Genomic DNA, 18575 nt, shown 5'->3' with positions numbered 1-18575 from the left:
CAGGACAATGACCTCAAACACACCTCCAGGCTGTGTAAGGGCTGTTTGACCAAGAAGGAGAGTAATAGGGTGCTGCGCCAGATGACCTGGCCTCCACAATCACCGGACCTGTACCCAATTGAGATGGTTTGGGGTGAGCTGGACCGCAGAGTGAAGGCAAAAGGGCCAACAAATACAAAGCATCTCTGGGAACTCCTTCAAGACTATTAGAAGACCATTTCAAGTGACTGCCTCTTGAAGCTCATCAAGAGAATGTCAAGCGTGTGTTAAGCAGTAATGAAAGCAAAAGAGGGCTACTTTGAAAACAGTGTCCTGCACAACTCTGTGTTGGTCAGTCACGCAAATCCCAATAAAATACAGAATTTTGTTTTTTAAGTAGACAAAAGGTTTAACTAATTGTTCTGTATCTCTCAGTAAATCTTGAAACACCTCAAACTGAAAGAAAGTACCAGTAGCAGAGATAACAAACTCCCTTATTGTGTGACAGGGAGCGGTCAGCAGTCTGTAACAGGCGTCTCTGCGATGGAGGACAGTAACAGCTATTGGAGCATCCGCGGGACGAGCGAAGCTTCGTGCACCCGGGGTACACCTGTGAAGTGTGGGCAGACAATCCGCCTGACTCATGTCAACACAGGCCGGAACCTGCACAGCCATTACTTCGCCTCGCCGCTGTCCTCAAATCAGGTTGGTGTGTTGAGCAGAACTTGATGGGGAAAAGGGATTTAAATGTTATGAGAAGGATTATACAGAGAGAACCCTGCTGAGGTTAGTTAAAATTGTCCATGTGTAAAAGACAGCCTTGTAATTTGTAGGCTTACATAAAAGAAAAAAAAAAGGATTATTAAAATTGCTTAGAAAGATGCCAGGATTTAGCAGCATGCAGTCACATTTAAGCCTTTAGTAACAGAGTCTAAATTTATTAGAGTAAAATGGGTTTGGAAATAAGCTGCCCCTCAATTCTGCTATTAAACGGAGTGTATGACACTATTTAGTCAGTGAAACGTTTGGCAAACATCAACAAAGGCCTCCCAAAGCTTCTGCAAGTATGATTGATTCTCTACAGCATGTACAAACTTTAGAGGAAAGGTCTGCAACACTGGTACCACGACCCACTCTCATGCATGTTGTAAATGAATCTCTGCTGCTGTACATCTAAATCATAGGAGTGCATTACCTCCTCAGCAGCTATCTAGCATGTTTTTTTTTTTTATAAATGCAAAACCTTGTGAAGACAATAGCCAATGAGACACAGAACACTCACTTATAAACATGCAACTTGGGACTGAAGTAGGAAACTGGAGTACCATGAGAGGGCTCAAACATGCAGAGAGAGAAGATGCAAACTGCACACAAAAAGGCCCAGAGAAGATCCCCCACTGCCTTTATCACTGCATAGTCAAAAGCATTATAATTTGATGTTACATTAAATTACACTGGTAAAATGTTTGCCAATATAGACATATAGATTCTCCACAAATCAACCACCTAGTTCATTTTATGGACTTAGCAAGCAGCAAAGCACACTTAACACAGATATAGCTGCATGTCAAAATGTAGCATGACAAAGCAGCCACAACAAGCAAGCATGTCTTTATCACTGCTGTTCAAAAAAGACTTATTTTCAAGACAATAAAAAAAAACTTTGAGTCTTTTTTGAACTGATGCAGCTTGGGTGTTTTACTCATCCAATTTTCATGTATATATTCAGAAACTAGAGGGTGTTAGCTTTCAAATAACGTATCACACATGTAATTTGGGCTTACAGTTCCTCAGTTATTTGCTTTTCCATTTGGGTATGCAAAATAGGTATTTCCCAAAATAAGGTGGATATTAAGAGGTTAAATTTAATCTGAAGCCCATAGGAAATGTGGACTTCCTTAAAGATCGACTTGGCAGAAAGTTGTCATTCACACTTTGCGTACGCCATCATCAGCAGCAGCCCCCGCTCTGTCACTTTACATGAGCAGCCTACCAATTTGTGGCTGAGTTGTTGTTGTTTCCAATGGCTTCTACTGTTATAATATCACTGACGGATGGCAGGTCAGTATTTAGGGGTGAGTACATTCCCTAAGTAGACTTGTTGCACAGGTGGCATCATAGGACCATGCTTAAATTCATGGAGCTCCTCAGAGCAACTCATTCTTTCACAAGTGTTCTTAGAAACTGTGTGAATGACCGGTTCTTGATGCACACGAGGCATTGGAAATTACTGGAGCCACTGCTTTCAGATATTTGGAAGAGCAAGCAATTTTTGGGCTTTATAGTTTAAATGCCATCTGACCTTAGGTTCCCCACAATAAGTCAAACAGATTTTGAAGTTAGAGTTGACCTGGTCTCCTGCCTTTGGTTTCTGTGATATTTGTGGAAGAGAGAAATTGCTTTTACAGAATATGTGTGTTAGTGATACAGTCAAAAGGAGAGGCTCTAACATAAGCAGCAGGTCTTATTCCTCTGATTTTTGTGTGAATGGAGTCCAAACGGTGCTGCTTGTTTCCACAGGAGGTCAGCGCGTTTGGCGAAGAAGGAGAGGGGGACCACCTTGACGAGTGGACAGTTCAGTGTGTGGGATCAGTGTGGAAGCGGGAGGAATCCGTCCGCTTCCGCCATAAAAGCACAGATGCCCTGCTGTCCGTGACGGGGGAGCAGTACGGGCGGCCGATCCACGGGCAGATGGAGGTCCACGCCATGCCGAGTCCCAGCCAGCACAGCTTGTGGAAGGTGATGGAGGGCATCTTCATGAAACCGAGCGACAGCCCAGCCGGCAGCCGGGACCACAGTCACATTCACACAGAGTTCTGAACTTCCCCTTCTTTCAGCAGCTGCTTCCTCCCTTTTCAATCTGTACGAGCAGCTACACTCAGTTAAAAAAAAGGTTTAAACTACATTCTAAAAAGTGACCCAGACGCATTAAAACCTTCTTTATATTCTACTTACTTTAAGCTTGAGGTCTCAGCTGTTACTTGACACTCTGCAGCTCAGGAAGCTGGTTTGGTGAACATATTCACAAAGTGAATAATGTGTTGCTGGTTAAACAAGAAAAAAAAACTCACATTGTTCTACATGTGCCTTTATCTGTATTTACATGATGTGGGTCTTTGCATCGCAATTTAACTTTTTCTATCTGTTGTTATGGCATTTAAGCCATACTCGTCCCGATCGGTTCTCCCACAGTGTTCCTATTTTTCTAAAAGTTCTGGTGCTGCATATAAATTATTCCACACTGATTAACTTGTGAGAAAAAAAAAATCTTCAGATGAAGAGTATTTTGTCTTTAATTATATTGTTGCTTGTCAGTATTAAATGGGTTCCTAATTCTCCGGAGAGTCCAGTGTTGTAAATGCAAATATGTACGTAAAGTATGTGCTTGAGTATCAAAGACATCAAACTGACAATTAATACCTCATAATAAAGATTTTTTTTAATGCAAACAGTCTTTGGCAGGAATGTTTTTGTCCTTATTTTGATGTCGAGCAGTTTTCATCACTATGTTAATCCCTTAATCATTAAAGGATTTGACAGTAAGGCAAACTGCTAATGTCTTACTGCACCATTAAACCTGCCTAGTGCCTTGTTTGTCCAGATAATGGGCCTTTTTGGGTTCATTATCTGACCGGTAATGGTGTCTGGGGGAATGAGGGAACCAATTAGGAGGCTTATTTAACATATTTGACCTGTCCATTCAAAATTAGCTCTGATTCTGACTCTGCGCTATAGAACGTTTGGAAAGAAAGGTGTTCTCTGCTGCTGTACATCTATAAGGAAGATGTGATATGATGTTAGAGATTTTTTTATAGTAAGGTCACAGTAATGGGTTCTTTCTCTGCATCTTTTTCACCACCACCGAAGTTTGTTCATGAGCCGCATGGACTTTACGATACACCCGTCTGCAGTTTTATCTGCTTGAAGAGACAGCTGAAAATCCCTCACTGTATTTTCCTCCTATTTTAAAGGTCAGCCTTAAAAATGACACTGATTATAAGTGACAAGCAGATCAACAAGCTTGTGCTTCAGTGCTTTGGTTTCAGAAACCATTTCATCTCACCTGCTTGTTGTGAATCAAGTCGTATAACATTTTGACAGATTATGTAGATTCCTTTGAAATTGGTTTTCAGTGGCTTCTAATGTTTTTAAAGGGATATATTGGCACATTTGTTTGATTCTGGAGAGAGAAATAAAATAATGCAACAGCAGAGCTGTGAGATGTTTAATTTGAAAAAAATACTAACATTTCTGACTGCATGATTATAACTGGTCAGAGTAGAAAAGGTTTACCAAGTCAAAACGACTACAGTATACGATCCAGTACACCCCAAAAAGTCCTTTAGGCTAGTCTCTCTTTTTTTTAACGTTTCATAGTTATTTACCTAGGAATGTATTATTATATTTACTGAAGTAGCTCCTTCATTTCTGACACCTTATCAATATATAAAGCTGTATATAAACCAATATTCTGGATTTTGGTTGAATCGTGATAACATTTGGGCTTTTACTCTGCAATGTATATAATCATTTAGATTGGATTGTAGATTGCTTTATGTGTTTATAATGGATGCTTCACATGATGCTGATGAGGACATAAGCCTTTGAGTAAAATAAAAATAACAAAGATGGCACTATCAGTGTTCTTGAAAGAGAGCTTATAAAGCCTGGTTTAAGATGTTATGCTGGTATTTTTTTTGCACGACTGCAGCTGTGTCAGTGTGTGTGCTTGCTGGCAGCACAGCTTTAGCTGAGCTGTTTTACAGGCGTTGTTTGCCGTCTTTCCAAGGATCTATTATTGACAGCTTAAGCTTTGCTTTATGTGAGATTATATTAACCATGTCTCATGCTTAAAAGAACTGCACCTGTGTTGTAATAATCAAACTTTATTGATTTTACATTGGAGAAATTTACCTCTGCTACCACTGTGCGGTGCCCAGGGAGCAGTGTGGGGTTAAGGGTCTTTGTTCAGGGACCCAGAGTGGCAGTCTGTGGGAGTGGGGCTCAAACTCAGAACCTCAGGATTCCAAGCTCCATGCCCTAATCACTAGGCCACCACTCCCCTTATGTCGTATTAAAGGGCGACAGTGGCGTACAGGGTGACAGTGGCGTTGGATGTAGGAGTTTGCCCTGAAATCGAAGGATTGACAGTTCAAGCCCAGACTTCGACTTTCAGTGTAGTTGTCCTTGGGCAAGACACTTCACCTGCATTGTCTACTGATGGTGGTCAGAGGGCCCGGAGGTGCCAGTGTACGGCAGCCCCGCTTCTGTCAATGAGCCCCAGGGCAGCTGTGGCTACAATGTAGCTTGCCACCATCAGTGTGTGCGTGAATGGGTGAATGAATGTAGTGTAAAGCGCCTTGGTCAAGTCTCCCGACTTGAATAAAGGTGCTATATAAGTACATGCCATTTAAAATTTTTCACTATAAGTAACAAATAATAGAAAATCTAATTTTAGAGATTTTGTCAGGTTTTTCAATTAAAAAGATTTGAACCCTCTTATAACCAAAGTTGCTTGTGGTCAAAATTTGATTACCAAACGAACCTGGCAACAACATTTTTTTTTTTCAAGAAAAATTCCCAAACCTTATTGTCACAGCTCTAACATGGCTCCTCATGCACTTCTCTGGTAAAAAAGTATGTATATTTAAAACCTGAATTATTGCAGCAATGGCCAAATAACAACATCACTTAATCTCATGCTATGCAGTGCAGGTTGCAGTCTGTAATGCAAAAACAAAACTGCTTTTGTCTTGTATCAGATGAAACCTCTCTTTGCACTCTGAAGTTAAATTTTTTTGAGTTTCTACATAAAAACCATGAGGCTCAGCCCAAAAAGTTAAGATTTTGTTGCGTTTACTGAACAGCTTTTACATCCAATACGACTAGTTCCCATAGAAGACATAGTAAAAGTACAGGTATAAAGAAATTGTTACAGTAGCACTTCCTGTGGTTTGCATTTCCTCGAGGCAGTGACACAAAGAGTATTGACCAACCTCTACTTGTTTTAACCTCTATTTCTAATCACCAAATCCAAGCAATGACTTTCATATAAATAGAACAACATAAGTCTAATCTCTGTTTCATAATAGTGACCACAGTGAGGTATTTATCACCTGCTGAAGAGATATTTACTGCTCATTTTCCCTTTCAATTTGAGTCACCTTGAAATGCATCAGAAGTAAATAAAGTGACATCAATTTCTATCAAAACCAGGTTTTATTGCATAAACATATATAGATATACATTTGTAGATTAATCAGATTATACTTTGCATTTTAAATACCCATTCAGTTTTTAACTATTGATGTTTTCTTTCTCCTTTTCTAAGCAGCATGCCAAGGTTGTATTACATATCTGTTAAATTTGATCTCTGTACAATATACAACTGTTAAAAACTTTTTTTTCTGAAAAAAAAAAAAAAGAAACGCATTTCGAAAACATGAAAAATCATAAACTGATCCTTCCTGTGACAGAACCACAGGTAAAGGTATGTGAACCTTAAAAGTGTTTCTCTTACACAGTCATGCAATGATACTAAAGGGTAACATTTAGGGAAAAGGTGAGTAATGCTGGTTTGGTGCTGGCAGCCATAGGAAATGATTAAATGTCAATGTGCTGGGAATTTCAATGAGAATCTGACAAATAGGGATGAAAAGCATTAGATGAGAGGTTTGTAGATGATGGGCCGATGTGGGCATTCAGTTTAACTCTCAAGTAATTAAAATACGGAACGCATTGATTTCAGTGCGTGAATCCATCAACAGTGAGACCAACAGACTTCTTTAGAGATGATGCAAGACATAGCTCAGGATGATCGTGGTGACCTTGTATTTGCATATTTATGAAAATGCCCTCTCCTGCTCTCTGGTTTGATTAATAGCTGGTAGAAACTATAAAAATGCCTATTACAGTACAAATAGGAAAGTCAAATATGTGACAGTAATACATACATAATTACGCGTAAACCAACAAGAAAGAGGAACCGAGGTCCCTTTCTTTAACGACATAACAACAACATGCACACTGATATACAGTATTATACAATCCAGGTATGATGATGCTTGAGCTTTAAAAAAAAGAAAAACATTTCTCATTTATTTATGCTTCCACAAACCTGTACAATAAACCCATATTGATGCAGACCAGATTGATTGAACATTTTCCCTTTTTTTTTCATCAGCAGCAAAATAATAAATATAAGATTTGTCCAAAAGAAAGAATCTGTTGGCAGTTCAACATTGTCTCAGAGGGAGCACCGTTTCGTAACTGAATCCACAAACAATTGAAGCCAGATATTTACATACACTGTGTTCAGGGAAGATTTTTGATGATTAAACAAAAAAGGAAACAGAGATTGTTTTATCCCTGGAAATCAACACTAAATATTAATTTGCCATAAAAAAAAAAAATATATATATATATATATATATATATAGATAAGAAGCCATTACTCCAAAAGGAACATAAAAATATTATGGTTTTGCAAATGCACTCATCAAAAATACTCCACAAAAGTATGTTTTTGTGGATTTTTCTTGTAGTCTAAAAATCATATGAAACTTTTTTGCCATAATGACCAACATTTGTTTGAAAAGCAGATGTTCAAAATTTTAAGGAAATGAATGCAAACTGCTAAACTTGAACAAGGTAAAAGACATTTCTCATCAATAATCAAAGAAATTATTTTACAAATGTAAAGTTATCAAAGACAGAATAATCATTTTTCAGTTTTTATCAGATGGTGAGAAATCTGTCCTTATATGAAATATATGTAAATATCTGGTTTCAACTTTTCATGACGTGATGAAAAGACAGAGCTTTACACAGGGCTAGCTGAAATATCAATACAAAACTATATATATATATATACACACATATATTTCACATACTTATCATATAAACACCTAATCTAATGACTGAACATAAGGCTGGTTACCAAAACAATTGTTTAATGTAATTTAACCCTTTCCCTCCTGGTGCTGCACACTTCCTTCCAGCTGGCTGAAAAGAGGCTCCCCCATTTCTCGCCTTGCTTACAAGAAAGACAAATTTACCTTTTTGTAATAACCACCAGTTGCAAAAAACCACAAACAAAACAGTGAGTCATGGTTGCTAAAACAAACTGCAATCCATCACTATTATTTATTTAAGTTGCTGTTTTTAAGTGTAAATTATATTGAATTTTGTTAAATAAAAACAATAGACTGTAAAACGTATTACATCATTTGGAATTTTGTGCTAAATATGGCTGTCCCCTTGCCATTTATCAAGGTTATTCTCACAACTTCTCATATATATATAACTTTAGCACATAGATTCAGATTCACTTGGTCATTTTCATCCTGCAATTTAACAATGTGTGTCACACAGGGGATCTTGCAGGGTTTTAAAATGTCTCAAGGTTTATATTTTGACTAATCAGTCATGTAAGCTTGGCAAAACTGCTAATCTAAAACAAAAATACACTGTGCTTTTAATCTCCCAAATATTACAGTCTTCCATTTAGTCCTGAGCAGTAAAATTAGGATAGAAGATATATATATATATTTTTTTACAGATATGAAGCAAAGTAACCTTCAAAAAAATGATACAGCACAAAGACTTAGATTAAGCTTTAGTTCTCTTTTTGGCCACTAGAGGGAAACCTTTTCCAAGAATCAAATCAAACACATCTCCTGTTAATCCAGATCCACTGGTCCATTGCATTGCATTGCATTGCTTTCCATTGTCTCATTTAGCATTGTCTAAGTGGCCATAAAAAATAAGGTCCAAGGTGGCTACAAGAAGAAAGGACATTTCTAAATTGCAATTAAGTTGCTGAAAATACGCACAGAAAGTTTCCCCCGTAACACCAACACCAACAGTAGCCTATACAGTTAAACTAAAGGCATTGTGAAACCATACCTCCATGTTGTTTTCACCTAATTCTGTTTCTAAAACAGCAAAAAAAGATTGCAGCTAATATAAAAATCATGTGATCCAGGCCATAACTTTCCAATCTGTCACTGTAAGGGATTCTGTGAAAATTAAAGCCTCAGTTTAGTGTACAACTCAGATTCTGGATTCTACCCTGGTTTTAGAGGTTGTTTTTTAAACTACGTTGGCCTATCGTTTCAAATCACTGTACATACCCTCTTCTCATATCAAAAAGCTAGTCTTGTCCACAGAACTAGTGCTGAAGTGTTTTTTTTCTTCTTCTCTATTTTGGTCTATTTTCTGTGAACCTGAGAGAGACGGTGGTGCATATATTCCCAGCAGATCAGTGTCTGGCACCTACAGTCATGCAAAATTTAAAGGACTTTAACAAATGGCAACCATGTTACTCTCTGAATCACATTTTTTGTCAACAAACCTTCCTCATAAAGTGGCATTGGTGTATATTTAAATTGATGTATAGTAAAGTTACTGGTTTTTCTTCTTTGATACTTTCTGCTTTTGAGAGGAGTAGTAGATTACATTACATTATAGATTAATGGGAGTTTATATACTGGCATGCTTTTAGGGGGTTTGTACGGATGAGCAGTACTACAATGAATGCTAATGTAAGACCTTTATTTTTCGCCACAAACACATACCTGACAATTACTGAATTCAGAGTGGTCTATTTTCTGTTTGGTCTATTTTTACACCTCTTGAGATGCCTCTGGCTATTATCTATATACACAGTGTTTGCCACAATGCAAAAAATTCATACGATTAGTCTGTTTTTACTAAAATGTGATGAAAACCAAGTTATCACTCTCTGAGATTTGGGATTGTGCTTCCTGTACATAAAGATTTAACACAGCAACACAAATAGCAGACTGAGCTGAGGACACGAATGTTTCACGCTAAATGTGGCGCTGATGCACAGCTACATAAGATGTGAGGAAATTGGTATGCATTTCAATGCTGTGACCAGTAAAGAGTGCTCACATTCACTCAGTTCACATTCTCTGCACATTTTCTGGGATAGATATGCAGCTGTTTGATATGTTCGCTGTTTTTCCTTTTGAAAATCGGGCATGATTTAAAGCACCTGATACGCATTTCTGGTAATTATAAAATCAAGTTTAAAGGGTGGTTTTGGTCTTGAAAACAACAATTCCTGTTTAGTGTCACAATTTATAGAAAACCATAACTGTTCTAGTCAGTAAAATTCTAGTCACTTTACATGGTGACATCTTTATTGCAAAAAAAGAGAAGCTCTTAACATTTTATCCACAGTTTTCCAAGAATAATTCACATGAAAACAAACAGAAAATGCTCAACTGATTGTTGGGAGAAGTGCTTGGGTTGTGGCTGGTGCAGCTTTGGCCGTGAAGAGAAAATGTGAGGTCATGGCTGTTTCTGTCCCATTCCCCATGCTCACAGTGCAACCAGTGTTACTCCATGCCGTTCCGCAGCATCTGATTGGCTGCAATAAGCATGACACTGATGATAAAAGCCATGGCGAAGGCGCAGATCAGGCTTTTCCTAACACATGTTTGCCGATTCTTCTTCTTAGGATGAACTGAAAGGAATTCAAGGAAAGGAAAGCGTGAGGAAGCACAATATTTGCACAATTTTTCTTTTCTACTCTGTTTCAGTACGTTTGTAACCTTGATGTTGAATATTTTTTTAATTGAATGTCAATCTAAGGATGCACATCTCCTTCTCTCCATGCATGTGTGGATTCTCTCCAGGTACTCCAGCGTCCTCCCAATGTCCAAAACATGAGTGGTATGTTAATTGCCATCTTTAAATTGTCCTTAGGTGTGAGTGTGTGTGCATGGTTGTGTGTCTGTATTACGTTAACTCATCTAACCAGCTTTTTTATTTTTAAAAATTGTCATTATATGAAATAAAATCCCTGCATTTAACCCATCCCCTTGGGGGGCAGTGGGCTGCCACTGCGCAGCGACCGAGGAGCTGAGGTTAAGAGTCTTGCTCAGAGACCCAGAGAGGCAGTCCGTGGGAGTGAGACTCAAACCTAGAACTTCAGGATTCCAAGCTCTATGCCCTAACCACTAGGCTGCCACTCTGCTCCACCCTACTGATAAATCCAGCCAATGCATTGACGCATGTGTCGAGCTCATAAAGTAAAACCCCGTGTCGGCGCATGTATTGTTACAAGAAAGTCATGTTACTGATACAGGAGCTTTTTTGTTAACCGATTCTGATGCACTAAACTGTATTTATAAGCATATTTTTAAACAGAGTATCTGATATATTGTATTGTATTGTAAAACACCGTATAATATACTATTTCTATAAGCTTTTTTAAGGTCCACATTTGTGTGATCACTTTTGCTATACCGTAATCTTTTGCTGCTGCTCTAACACCACAATTTCCCCTATGTGGGACAAAAAAGGTATTTTCTATCTTTCTATTCTATCTTTTGCGGTTAATCATTAAATTTATCAAGAAATATGGAGCAGATATCATATTTGTTTTATTAACTTGTGTCATTTATAGTCCTCTCACTTAGTCAACTTATGTGAAATTAAATCAATTTCAAATTGACTCTTATTTAACTATTCTTACTGTATCTATTTTCTTGAATAAATAAAAAAAATACTGTAAAAAAAAAAAAGGGTATCATCAATTCTGTATAGCTGTGCATTGGAGGTCAGTATTGGCAGTATTGAACAATATAGAGTGGGGACTATACAGACTTCATAGTGCACTCAGTTAACTGAAATCCCATGATGCTTTGTGACGAGAGCTCTTGCAAAGCATCCTGAGACATATCTGCTTGTCTAGCGACTATCAATGCACACTACTTTTCAAGGTGCATTGTGGGAAATGTTGAGTCCACTACTTATTCACCCACTAGACATTTGAACACTCATAAAATGGCGTACTATGTAGGGTTTAGGACAGATGTTCGGACACAGCCAATGAGTCAAACACTGCAGTTCTTACCCTCCCACCTTTATATCCTTCCTAATGTGCCCCATATTAAGCCTGTCCAGACCAGTATCTTGCACACATATGTACATAGTGTGGAAAAAAACAAAAAGACCCTGCATATCAGATTGAAATTATTTATTGGTCCACATTTAAAAAAAATAATAGATGTTTATATTTTTTCCCAAAGTAAAGAGGTTAAAATCCATTTCAAATCCCCAGATATTGGTTTAATAGTAAAATCACAGATCTCTGAATATTTTTTCAGAAGTAATTAGATTAAAGTCAGAAGTCATTAAATATTGACTCGCATCTGACTGGAGTCCAAGTCACATGACTCATGTCTGCACCTCTGCTTCCATGTGTTAACACTGAGGTCCTAGCAAAAATTTCAGTGTCCAGTTGTCTGGCAATGACAGGTGGTGTACCAAGACTGCAGAATTAAACCTGAAGGAGATGAACTAATCATCATCGGCTAATGCCAACCAGCCACACAGTTGAATCTTTGTACCTGTTTCAGTTTAAATACCACTGAAAATTAATCTGTGGGTCTGAATTCTAACATCAAGGTTAGTTAAAAAGCAGCATTAGCTCATCTAGTCTGACTTAAGAGAAGAGCGGGATGGCAGAGTAAAAAAAAAACACTGAAGGAATGTTTTCCATCTAAGAAAATGTGAATGAACTTTTGAGTTTAGAGGGTGGCACCGTTCTTTATCTACATTTTTTTGTTTTTCTTGTGCAGCACAGGCAATGAGAACATTTTTCAGGTCGAAAGCGAAAACTTTCTAGTGAAAGAAAAGGGGCCAAGGATGAAACGTTTGGGAACCATTGCGATGATCTAATTTGGGCACAACAGCGCAATCACTGAATTTATAATATAAGCCATAAAATCTTAAATATATATTCCTGAAACTGTCAACTATAATCAGGATAGAAGATTTTTAGAGCTTCTACAGTAATTAGTTTCATTTCTATGTATTTTCTGTTGAACTTCAATGAAAAATTGAGGTTTCAGGATCACTGCCTTTTTCCCCAGGGATGCATCAGTTCTTTGACTGAAACAAATATAGATGACAGAGCTGCTAAGATTGTGTGCTGCCTTGTTTGGCTTCTTGTGTCTGTGACCCAGATTATGAGTACAATGTCTCTGATGTAAAAACATCAATACATGCAAAGGCTGGGTACAACCTTGCACAGCAGTAGCAGCAAAAACAAAGACAGGAAGATAAGAGGCAGATTTTTTATTTAATTATTTTTTATCCTGCTTCTTGGGCTGAGAGAGCTTTTGTTCTCTAAAGACAATCTCCCAGAGGTTCAAAAATGAGGCAAACAAGAAGAGGCAGATGTGTTCTCCAACAGGTCTTAGTAAAAAGCCAAAAGTTTCCTCTCTGTCAAGTCCCATGTTTCAGTCTGTTAGAATCACAACTTGTATCAATAAGTCAGAGTCAAAGCTTGTGGATCTAAGAGCAACCGTGAAAGTAACCGAGGTCCCATTGGATGGCAAAGGATGGGGCAAAAAGCCTGCTTGAAAGAGGTAAGCCGAGGATATAGGATGTGGGTGAAATGTGGGGGAAAAATACAGCTGGTTTGCCTTTTCCTCTTTTCAAAACGACCCATTTCCAACTTCCCATAACTTCATGGTCCAACCATTCCTCATCAGAGGCAACTGTGTGCAGGAAGCTAAAGTCTAAATCCCTTCTTTATCTCCTTCTTAAAGGAATAGTACACCCAAAACATGATTAGCCTTCATTTTCTACTCACCCCCATGCTGAACAACACTCTGGAGTACTTTTTTGATATCTCAAATGCATCTGGAGATCTGGGAGGCTTCTTGCTGTCTGCTGACATTCAAATAATGGAGGTCTGTGGCGCCCGAGACAGAAAGGTCCATAAAAGTCCACAAAAACGTGTCAATATTCCTCCATACTGCTCGTCCAATGTAATCCAAGTGTCCTGAGTGGGTAGCATCCAGAATTTACTCGAAACGAAGTCATTTAGAATGTTTTTAGAGCATAAACAGTAGTGTATAGGATTTCCTAATAGCGCCCCCATGCGCGCTCACGATTCTACGGAAGCCGGCAGACCAAACCGGAAGAAAGTGCGCATTCAGCGTCTGGTCTGCCGATAATGCAAGCGTAGAAGAAGAAATGTGCTGTTTACCTGTGCAAAGAAAGAAACAACGAAAGAAAAATGTCTGAGGACTTCAGTGTTGAGGAAGAGCATGAGTTCTTTGCCGAGCTGAATGCGCTGGTTTGGTCTGCCGGCTTCCGTAGAATCGTGAGCGCGCATGGGGGCGCTATTAGGAAATCCTATACACTACTGTTTAGGCTCTAAAAACATTCTAAATGACTTCGTTTCGAGTAAATTCTGGATGCTACCCACTCAGGACACTTGGATTACATTGGACGAGCAGTATGGAGGAATATTGACAAGTTTTTGTGGACTTTTATGGACCTTTCTGTCTCGGGCACCATAGACCTCCATTATTTGAATGTCAGCAGACAGCAAGAAGCCTCCCAGATCTCCAGATGCATTTGAGATATCAAAAAAGTACTCCAGAGTTTTGTTCAGCATGGGGGTGAGTAGAAAATGAAGGCTAATCATGTTTTGGGTGTACTATTCCTTTAACCAACCCTACTCCTCTTTTGAGAGCTATATGAGTTTTAAAGTGCAGCAGTTTTTTTTTTTTTTTTTTTTTAAGCTTAAAGGGATTTCCCAGCAGAAACCCAACTTGGAAATATTTATCTTTGCAAGTTTTGGAAAAACACTCTCTTTTGCCAAACACTGTGATCACACCTGTGCTGTAGGACCATCTATCTATCTATCTATCTATCTATCTGTCTGTCTGTCTGTCTGTCTGTCTGTCTGTCTGTCTGTCTGTCTGTCTGTCTGTCTGTCTGTCTGTCTGTCTGTCTGTCTGTCTGTCTATCTATCTATCTATCTATCTATCTACTTTTGTTAAGCATCTTTGTATTCAGTTTAGTAATGGAGGAAATGATGCACTTTACTTTTTTAATATTAAATCAGTAACAATGCTGCATTAATCTTTTTGTTGTTGTTGTTAGAATGAAAAGTATCTTTACAGCAGCACGTATGTGTATGTATGTATGTATGTATGTATGTATGTATGTATGTATGTATGTATGTATGTATGTATGTATGTTGTATGTATTCCCAATCATTAGGTTAAAATCTTTCTCTTAGAGGGTCAGGAGAAAACATTAGGTCATGTGGAAATACCCCCTCCTCTTCTATTTTTCCTTCTGAATTGTAAAAAGCTTTGTTACACCATTAACAAACAGGAAAAGGTTAGGGTAAAACTATTTTATTGTGTTTTTCATCGTACAAATTGGTAACAAATGTTTCTGTCCAGATGGATGAGCTTGTAAGATAGCAACTAAATCAGAGCACATGGAGAACCTATATGGACCATGAGCATCTTTCCAAGTCTTTATTAGCGGATAAGCTTTCCCTGACAAAAGCTTCCTCACCTCCTTCGTACTCAGGGCAGTTCCCTGAGGTTTCGTTGAGGCTCTCCTCCTCGGTGATGATGATGTTCTCTATGTCCTTCATCGTCAGGTGGTCCCGGAAGGCATGAAACAGCACCTGCTTTAGCTCGTCCAAAGACAGCTGCTGCATGTCAAACTGTAGGGGAACAGAGTAATCAATGCAGACAAACAGAAACATCAGCAAACTCAGCTGGAGGACAGGCATGTAGAAACGACATCAGTGTTGTGTTTAGTCTAATCCAATAAGACATTTGACTTATTTATAGAGGTACAAGTTTGAATAGATTCTGGCTAATACATGCAGCGACACAAACCATTAATGTATTGGTTGTAATAAAAAAGCAACACGTTCACATCTCTGTGGGTAGTTAGGTTGTGGATGTTTTTCATGGAAATGATTTGCAGTATGAGGCTGTCACCTGTTTTTCCCCCATACTGTCAGAGTCTTTGCATCTTTCTTATTCTGCATCAGAAAATATCACCTGCGACTCTCAGCAGACTCCACTAATATCCCTAGATGCATGTGCAAGCAGCATCCTGTAAACCACCAGCATGTCTGGAATATTTACATCCCTGGCATCCTGGAATATGATCAGCTTCTTGGTTTAGCACAACAGATGGCCCCACTGAGGCAGGCATGGTGAAAACTGAGCTAAAAGAGGGAGGCTGAGAGAAGGAAAGCATAAAGAAGTTCAAGAAAAGCCAGATGAATGAAGTAGTGAGAGACAGATGGACAAAACAGAACTGGCAGACAATAGTTGTAAAGATGAAGAGGAGTTGTAACAGGAGAGGATGCTCAATTTAGCAAGGGAATGATAGTCTTACTGATTTTTAACCATCTGATATGTTTGTAGAATCAATAAAGATAGAACACTCTTTTCAGTAAATCTAACCTCAAAGTTTGTTGTTCTCTATTGAAAATAAGGACAAAAAAAAAAAAACCCTAATCACAGCAAGACATGACATTTTCTAAAAGTTAAGACTGGGTTTTATTCCAAATCCTTTCACTGGTATTTGATAGACAGTAAAAGCACTTGATATTCAAAGTGCAAATTCAAAATAAAAAGGAATGCGAGAGACTGTCTGTGAAGGATACACACATTAGAAAGTGCTTCGTGGAGCCTGGAACCCATGTATATTATTTATCATCCTGAGTGTTTCTGTTAGGAACAGATTTAACATTTGAAAGTAGGCTCAGTCACTTTAGGTATATGTAAATGCATCAAATTAATCAGATGACTGATTTTAAGGATAGTTACATATAGAAGATTCCAAATTTACACCACAAATTCAGATCTTGATGTTTTTGTATGGAATATTCTGTGCAAAATTGTTTTATTTCAAAGTTTCTTTTGCCTTTTTGATTGATTTATTGTTCTATTAAAGCAGCATTTTTCCTCTATGTATACTCCCACACAATTACAGTAAACAGAACAAAATCAAACACAAGCACTATCAATATTAAACCTAAAACACTTTGCAAGAGAACAATTTCAGTACAGACAAAGAGATAGTGGTGTTCCTTTTTAGCATGTTTACCATTCTTAATAAACTCTAGAAGAAGGAAGCTACAGCAAAAGGAATCCATTTAAAAGACGATACTGATATAAAAATGGGAAGAGTCCTGAAGCATCTTTTTTTTAGATAACTCTGAAACTGTAAAACTAGGAGTATGAGTAAAAATTGGGATGGGAAGTATATACAAGAAGTATCAATATTACAACAGCTTAGAATGGGTTTAAAAAAATTTGTTTAAAAAAGCTGTTAAAAAATATAATTACCAAAAATATGCAAAGACCAAATTCATCTTTTGTTTTTCATTGTATTGCAGTAACTAAATTAACTACTGACTGCCTAATTCAAATTTTTTTCTAAGACAATTTTTACTATGAGGCTTTTAGTTTTACATTGCATATTTAAATGTGAAAACATGTTACAAGGTAAAACTATAAAACAAACAAAAACTAAACACTTGCCAAACAATGCCTGTCCTGACAGGATGACCTGTTTTGATCAAATTTAAATATAGAAACTAAACATAAAACTAAAAATAAAGCATTTTTGTTTCCATCGTACAATTTGCTGGGTTTAATTCATTTTGTGTAAAGATTTTCCAGAATTGTTTTTGTTTTTCATTGAATCCACCGTAGGTAATCTAAAGGGAAGTTGAGTCATAACTAAGACCATTCACTTTATGAGTAATCTGCATGCAAACAAAAATAGTGTTGGAGCATTAAAGGTAAATACCATTTAGTTGAGACACTGATTAAAGTGGCAGAACCCTGAAGTCAAACCATAAGCAGATCCAAGAAGGTAAACAGACATGTACAGAGCCTAGTGAAAGTATTCAGCCCCCTTTAACACTTTGACCATTTGCCACACTTCAGGCTTCAAACTTTTTTAACAAAAATCTCTCTGGAGAAGTTCAGTGAGGATCTTTGATTGTTCCAGTGTTCACCTAAATGACTGAAGATGACAAATAGAATCCATCTGTGTGTAATCAAGTCAATGTATAAATGCACCTGCTCTGCGATTGTCTCAGAGGTCTGTTTAAAGCTCAGAGAGCATCACGGAGAAAAAGAAACACACCAGGCAGGTCCAAGATACTGCTGTAGAAAAGCTGGATTTGGATTAAAAAAGATTTCCTAAGCTTTAAACATCCCAATGAGCACTGTGAAAGACATAGTATTGAAACGGAAGGAGTATCAGATCACTGTGAATCTACACCTCGGCTGTCCCTCTGAACTTTCAGCTCCAAAAAGGAGAAGATTGATCAGAAATGCAGCCAAGAGCCCAACAATCACTCTGGATGAACTATAGAAATCTACAGCTGAGGTGGGAGACTCTGTCCATAGGACAACAATCAGCTGTTTACTGCACACATCTGGCCTTTATGGAAGAAAGCCCTTTCTTAAACATATCCATAAAAAGTCCTGGGAGACACAGTGAATATTTGGAAGAAGGTGACTTGGTCAGATAAAACCAAAATCCAACTTTTTGACAACAATGCAAAACGTTAAGTTTGGTGTAAAAGCAACACTGCTTATCACCCTGAACACACCATCCCCCCCGTCAAACATGGTGGCGGCAGCATCATGGTTTGGGCCTGCTTTTCTCAGCACTTTCTCAGGGACAGATGGTTATAATTGATGGGAAGATGAATGGAGGCAAATACAGGACCATTCTGGAAGAAAACCTGTTGGAAAAGACCT

At 38.0% G+C, this 18575-nt stretch overlaps 2 protein-coding genes across 2 annotated transcripts in view; one reads left to right on the top strand and one right to left on the bottom strand.

Moving 5' to 3' along the window:
* sdf2 (stromal cell-derived factor 2) overlaps positions 1-3428 on the top strand; it is a 6577-nt gene extending 3149 nt beyond the window's left edge. The window contains exons 2-3 of the mRNA XM_038288435.1: positions 488-684; positions 2500-3428. Coding sequence (XP_038144363.1) covers positions 488-684; positions 2500-2799 — 497 coding nt within the window. The 3' untranslated portion in view covers positions 2800-3428. The remainder of the gene's footprint in view (positions 1-487; positions 685-2499) is intronic.
* A 5870-nt stretch (positions 3429-9298) lies between these two features.
* Positions 9299-18575, bottom strand: part of LOC119785680 (calcium-binding protein 8-like) — a 50579-nt gene continuing 41302 nt past the window's right edge. The window contains exons 5-6 of the mRNA XM_038288444.1: positions 15346-15499; positions 9299-10474 (exon numbers count right to left, since the gene is read on the bottom strand). Of these exons, the coding sequence (XP_038144372.1) occupies positions 10347-10474; positions 15346-15499 (282 nt within the window). The 3' untranslated portion in view covers positions 9299-10346. The remainder of the gene's footprint in view (positions 10475-15345; positions 15500-18575) is intronic.

The sequence above is a fragment of the Cyprinodon tularosa genome, unplaced genomic scaffold (genome assembly GCF_016077235.1).
Source record: "Cyprinodon tularosa strain WSP-4 unplaced genomic scaffold, ASM1607723v1 ctg256, whole genome shotgun sequence".
Taxonomy (NCBI): Eukaryota; Metazoa; Chordata; class Actinopteri; order Cyprinodontiformes; family Cyprinodontidae; genus Cyprinodon; species Cyprinodon tularosa.
Note: the sequence above shows the minus strand (reverse complement) of the source record. Positions and strands in the feature narration are given on the sequence as shown.